At 44.2% G+C, this 6,254-nt stretch overlaps 1 protein-coding gene and 1 pseudogene across 1 annotated transcript; one reads left to right on the forward strand and one right to left on the reverse strand.

Moving 5' to 3' along the window:
* Positions 1–1,389: 1,389 nt before the first annotated feature.
* LOC123127874 (poly(U)-specific endoribonuclease-B-like) lies at positions 1,390–3,301 on the forward strand (annotated as a pseudogene).
* A 49-nt stretch (positions 3,302–3,350) lies between these two features.
* On the reverse strand, positions 3,351–6,042 carry LOC123127873 (probable serine/threonine-protein kinase PBL19; the record flags this gene model as incomplete). The annotated part of the gene is given in 4 exon segments (XM_044547727.1): positions 3,351–4,168; positions 4,275–4,397; positions 4,934–5,194; positions 5,773–6,042. Coding segments are annotated over 4 exon segments (1,209 nt in total), but the record flags the coding sequence as incomplete, so codon positions are not given.
* Positions 6,043–6,254: the final 212 nt, after the last annotated feature.

Consider the following 6,254-nt stretch of genomic DNA (forward strand, 5'->3'; position numbering starts at 1 on the left):
TCATTTTTTGGTTTTTTCTTTGTTTTTTTTTTCATTCTACATTCCGATACACATGTCAACATTTTTTTAAAATACTTGTTCACCAATTTTTAAATAATTGTTCAATATTTTTTCAAATAGTTGTGTGATATTTTTTCAAATACTTGTTCAACATTTCCCAAATACTTGGTCAACATCTTTATATACATGATCAAGATATTCTCAAATGATTATTCAACAATTTTCAAAAGCCTTGTTCAACATTTTTTAAATACTAGTTCAAAATTTGAAAATACTTGTCTAATATTTTTCAAATACGTGTCTAACATTTTTGTATACATGATCAACATTTTTTCAAATACTTGTTCAACATTTTTCAAGTACTTGTTCAAAAAAATTTAAATACTTGTTCAGCATTTTTGAAATATTTTTTTGAAGAGTGTTTCTGTAACATATACTCCCTCCGTCCCAAAATATAAGAACGTTTTTAACACTACACTAGTGTCAAAAGCGTTCTTACATTATGGGACGGAGGGAGTACATTATAATATTTTAAAGTATAAACAAAAGTACAAAAATAAAAATAAAAGAGAAAAGAAAAAATGTAAAACAAAGACAAGAAAAATAGGCTGTGGCCTCCTGCGTTCGTGGGCTGGCCCAGCTCGCTCGCCCCTTTAGCGAGTCCGAAGCCAGACTCGCTGAAGGCGAGATATAGGCACGCCCCAATAGAAGTTGAGAGCAACTAATTGAGGAGCACTCATTGGAAGCCTTATCAAGAGTTACTTGGGGTGAGTTGAGAGCATGCCACAGTCGTCGCCACATGTCACACTCTGAATGTTCGATCCAAATTTTGTTTCTATTCTATTTTATTTTTCCGCACGCGTTTTGGCTTTTTAGATGGGTTTTCCCTAGTTTTTTCAGCTTTACGGTTTTCCGCCCGTCTTTCTTACCTTTTGGACAAAAAAATTTGTAATTTTTTCTTTTGTCTAAAGAAACACGTTTCTCTTTTTCCCTTCCATGAGAGGCATGTCCGTGCCTCTCGAAAACGAAAAAAAATGCATATTTTTACTTTCGCGAGAGGCACGATTTTGCTTTCGCATGTTTTATTTATTTTTTCTTTCGCAAGAGGCACGATTTTTCTTTCGCGAGATGCACATATTTTCTTTCACAAGAGGCATGGCCATACCTCTCGAAAATAAAAATAAAACACACACGTCTTTTCTCTTCCGCGAGAGGCATGGTCCGGTTGTTTCTGAAAAAAGTTCGTCAAAACTTATCAACATGTAATTTAATTTTGAAGATCTCGACCCGAGGAAAGGAACTTCTTGGGCCCAAAGCGTGCCCATTTTCTTCTCAAGCGTGCCCATTTAAGTGCCTACTTGCCCACAGCGGGCTGACGGTGCGCGCGCGCCCGACGTTCGCGCCTTCCCCTCCTTGCTACCTCAAACCGGAATCACCAACAGAATCACCATATGCATCCACCGCCCAGCGATCGATGGGTGACGCCCCCTCCCTCCCATGGAAATTTCGGAGACTAATCATATCACCTCCCTTCGTTCGTCAGTTCAAATCTATTGCGTCGAAGGACGGGGAACCAGGGCGAGAGATCGGGCGCCATGGACGGTCTCGTGAATGGCTTGTCTGGCGCCACGCACGGCGGGGCTGAGGACGCCGCGTCTAGGGCGGCCAACCGTGCCGCTGCCGCTCCAGGGGAAGGGGACTGCCAGGAGAGAGCCCGGCCGACGTGGGCCGAGGTGCTCGCGTGCTGTTTGATAGAATGGCTATGTAGGCTGTAAGGAAAGAGAGTTCGGTTGTGGGGTCGTCTGATTGGAAAAAGTTCTGATAGTTTGAACTGAAAGTTGACTACCGTTTGGAAAATCTGATTGGAAGGAATGGCAGTCGTACCTATATCAGTAAATTATAGTAAGACTCTGTTTCATGGATTCTGATTTCTGAACTTCTATTGACTGTATGAAGAACTCCGAGGAATGGAAGCGATACAAAAGACCACCTTCTGAACAAGAATACTCTGAGGATGTCAGTCAGCTCCGCCATGGTCTAAATGTAGAGCCTAGCAGGGAGGAGCTCAATCATTTGCCAAAGGCATGCTGTCCGCTATGGGAGCTTGACCTGAACCGTCTCCTTCCTGGTAACGACTACACAATCGAATGTGGCCAAGGGAAGAAGGTTTATCAGAAGGGTGACATGGCATCTGAAAACTTGTTCAGCTGGCTGAAGGATGACGTACTGCGGAGGCCTACATACTGTCGCTTTTGTGCACTTGTGGACAACTACAACCCACGCCAAGGATACAAGGAATTAGTCACTCAGCAGGACAAGAATGAAGAAGCTGCTTTTATTGAGGAGATTGCTAGAAGTGCACCAATCAAATACTTACACCGGTATCTGGTGCTGAAGGGAATCACGTCTCAGGACCAGAAGGACTTCAAGAAAATGCTGGCATCCCTGTGGTTTAATTTGTATGGAAGGGGTGATGCTCTGGTAGCTCTTCTGCCTTTGAGCATGTCTTTGTAGGAGAGATCAAGGGGCGGTGTCGAGGTGAGGATGAGGTCACAGGCTTCCACAACTGGATTCAGGCAAGTTATTGTGTTATTTCAGCAGCATGGTTCCATTATCTGAAAGACATGTTATCATGGTGCTGTGTGACTAATATGCAGTTTTACCTGGAAGAATCCAAAGGCAATGTGGATTACCAAGGGTACATATTTCCAAAGAAATGCGGGGACCTGGTGAGTCTATGATCTGAACATACATGGCACATGTTTATATCGCAACTCGTATGGGTCTTAAAAGGTCTTATGCTGAATTGCTTGTCTGCAGCCAGACTCTGAGACACAGCTGCTCACCATTCAGTTTGAGTGGCATGGCTTGCTGAAATCTGTACCCAGCACATTGGTTGGTCAGTCCTGAGTTTGAGATTGCACTCTACACGCTCTGCTTCTTGGGTATTTTGGTTTGGCACTTCTGTCAAAGAGTGCATACTTACTTTGGCATAATAGTTCAAAATAACATCACATAAGGTTTTGTTTTATGCTATCAAGAATGGGAAGCATGAAATGAACTTGTACAAGTAGGAACTCAAGGCGCTTGTTCGTCAATCTTTAGGTTAATTTCTTGTCAAAAGTGAAGAATTGACAAACCTGTATGTTGAAGGAGGAGGTATATAAATAATATCTCTTTCACATCTTGACATGTTGAAAATAGCAGTCAATAATATAACGCAAAATTATATTTCATACCTAAGGTAGCATCTGCAAAGTGCCATTTACCGATATCAGACCTCAAATATATGGCTAGCAACTGCAGAAACAAGACGCCACCATTTTCAATGTCCACTTTACAAGGTTGGATACACGGTAAAACATAGAAAACAGACTCATTTCATACCTACATTGGTACTGTATAAACAACCCTTCACATCAGGAACTCTCAAAGTCTCAAGTTCCAAATATGCAACTCAACCTAAAGAACTACGTATGAAGACAAGTACACAAAACATTAGATCTTCTAAAGGTTGTACACTGATAAGGAGGAAAAATCACCATTAGTGGATTTTTCTTCATAGACGCATTACAATGTACACGGAGTCTAGGACATTAATTGTTACAGAAGATCACGTTGGAGTTGGAGCAGCGGCAGCCTTCATGAACATGAATCTCCTCCTTGCGATGCTGTTTCCATTTTCACCTAGAGCAGCAAGGTGAAGCATCCGCCGCCTTGCTGAAGCCACGGCAATATCGTCTGCTGTTGGCTTACCCTGGACATCATGAGGTGGCGAGTTGCCCCCTGATGTGACACTTTCGCCATCCAACTGCTTGAGCTGCATCACTTGCTTTAGGCTGTCAGCCACCTGTCTCATGGTTGGACGGTCCCTTGAGCGCTTTGCAAGGCAGGTGTTGGCCAACTTAGCAATTTCTCTAGTTCCCTGCCTAGAGTAACGGCCTTCGAGTCTTGTATCTATAATCTTGCTGAACTGCTTACTTCCGGCAGGATACTGCTTTACCCATTCCAGCAGTTTCTGCTCATTCTTGGGGCGGTTCTTATCCATAGAACGTCGTCCGGTGAGGATCTCATAGAGTACTACTCCAAAGCTCCAAACATCACTCTTGGTGGTGAGATGGCCTGTCGCGACGTAGTCTGGAGCCGCATAACCATAGGTTCCCATAACCTGATTATGATAGAGCAAATTGTTCCCATAAGGAAATATTCTTGAATGGGTGGATGCAGCATGAGGAAACTCCATTATCTTGCTCTGAACTATAATTAACACGTACCGCTGTAGACACATGAGTTTGATCTGCTGATGGCCCTTCCCTTGCTAATCCAAAGTCTGAAAGTTTCGGTCTAAACTCCTCATCCAGCAGAACATTGGAAGCTTTGAAATCACGATATATGATCTAAAAAAATCCATGAAATTTGATCATAAAAATGATGACATTTCTATGCTATTTTCCTAAGCAAAATCAAAACCTGGAAGGTTGGAGATAACACTTATTTTAAAATCCTTCCCTTAACAAACAGGAAATAATATTCATGACATCCATTTTCTCGCAACTATGCGGTTCAATTAGTATGATCACTGCACAACATAGTTCCATCCAGAAATTAATGCTTTAGCACACATGTTTTAACTTGCAAAATTAGTTGAAGCAACATGGAATGAGTACTGTATCCATCCAAGTTATGGTCAGATCGATTAGATTTATTAATATGATGAATTAACTGAATTGCAAATTCCAGCATTTACCGATATGATGTGGTGCTGCACGAATTTATGCATTTTTCACTCCCTGTTATTTGCAAATCAGGTATCGTTTAAGTTTCAAAATATGTTGTAGATAGTCATACAACATTGGCCTCACTCTTGTCCTACAATAATGCAGTATTCTCATTTCTCACACAAAGAATGCTGTGGAAAGTTGGCAAGCTGTACCTGAATCTCCAACCCTTCATGGAGATACATCAAACCCTGAGCAGCACCAAATACTATTTCCAACCTGACGCCCCATGGAAGAACAGGGTATGCTCGATTGAATAGATGATCATCCAGAGTTTTGTTCGTCATGAACTCATAGACAAGCAGCCTCTGAGGACCTCTTTCGTTACGGGCAGCACAGTAACCGATGAGCTTGACGAGGTTTGGGTGCTCGACAACCCCTAGAAAATGAACTTCTGCCAGCCATTGCTTATGCCCCTGATCAAGGTTGGTAGTGAGACAAAGGGAACTCAAATACAAGTACTGAATGAATCGTTGACTCCTAGTAGCATCAAATAGTTGGACAATATAATGATACTACTCCCTCCAATCCAAATTAATTGGCACAGGTTTAGTACAACTTTCAAGCAGGTTTAGTACTGAAGTTGCACTAAACCCGCGTCAATTAATTTGGATCGGAGGGAGTACAATGCAACAACACTGAAAGCATCCAACCACGCATATACTTGGCAGAATTCACACTGCACAGATGTTTGATAGTATTCTCATGTTGCATATCATCAGAAGGATTGCAGCCTTAGGCCACAGAGATCAATGAACTACTCCAACAACTGAAACAATTGTGCAAACCGTGTCCAATCTTAGGAAGCCAGCACGCGAAGAGCTGCTACTATAGGTCGCAATTGGCAAGTAGTACTAGTAAACTGTAGGGTTATATCCGGGCTAGATCTTACACGGAATCAACCTATGATGACGAAGAACATGACAAGAAAAAACAAGAGAAGAACACCGCCGAATGAAATTCCTAATTTTAACCATGGAAATAGAAATACTACCTGGTGGCCGCTGGTGTTGAGCCTTTTGATGGCCACCACGGTGCCGCCGGCGGGGCCACCGGGCAGGCGGACGACCCCCTTGTAGACGCTCCCGAACCCGCCCTCGCCGATTTTGAGCAGCCGGCTGAAGTCGCTGGTGGCGGCGTGGAGCTCCCGGAGGCCGAACTCGCGCAGGCTGCTCGCGCCCCGCTCCTCGTACAGCTCTGGGATGCTCCGCGCCGACGAGGCCGACCCCGACGACTTGCTCCCGCCGGGCCGCACGGTCGCGCCGGAGTCCTGGGACTGGCTCGTGGCCGCGGCCGACGACGACGCCGTCGAGCAGGTGGCCTCGGAGGTGAACGACGCGCCCGGGCCCCGCACCGGCCTCCCGTGCGGTCTCTTGCCCTTGCCCGCCCTGATCTTGCTCCTGAAGCGGCCGAGGCAACCCATTTCCCCGGAGAACGAAAGCTCTGCTACGATTTCAGTCTCGTGGTGGCCTTGTT

The sequence above is a fragment of the Triticum aestivum genome, chromosome 6A (genome assembly GCF_018294505.1).
Source record: "Triticum aestivum cultivar Chinese Spring chromosome 6A, IWGSC CS RefSeq v2.1, whole genome shotgun sequence".
Taxonomy (NCBI): Eukaryota; Viridiplantae; Streptophyta; class Magnoliopsida; order Poales; family Poaceae; genus Triticum; species Triticum aestivum.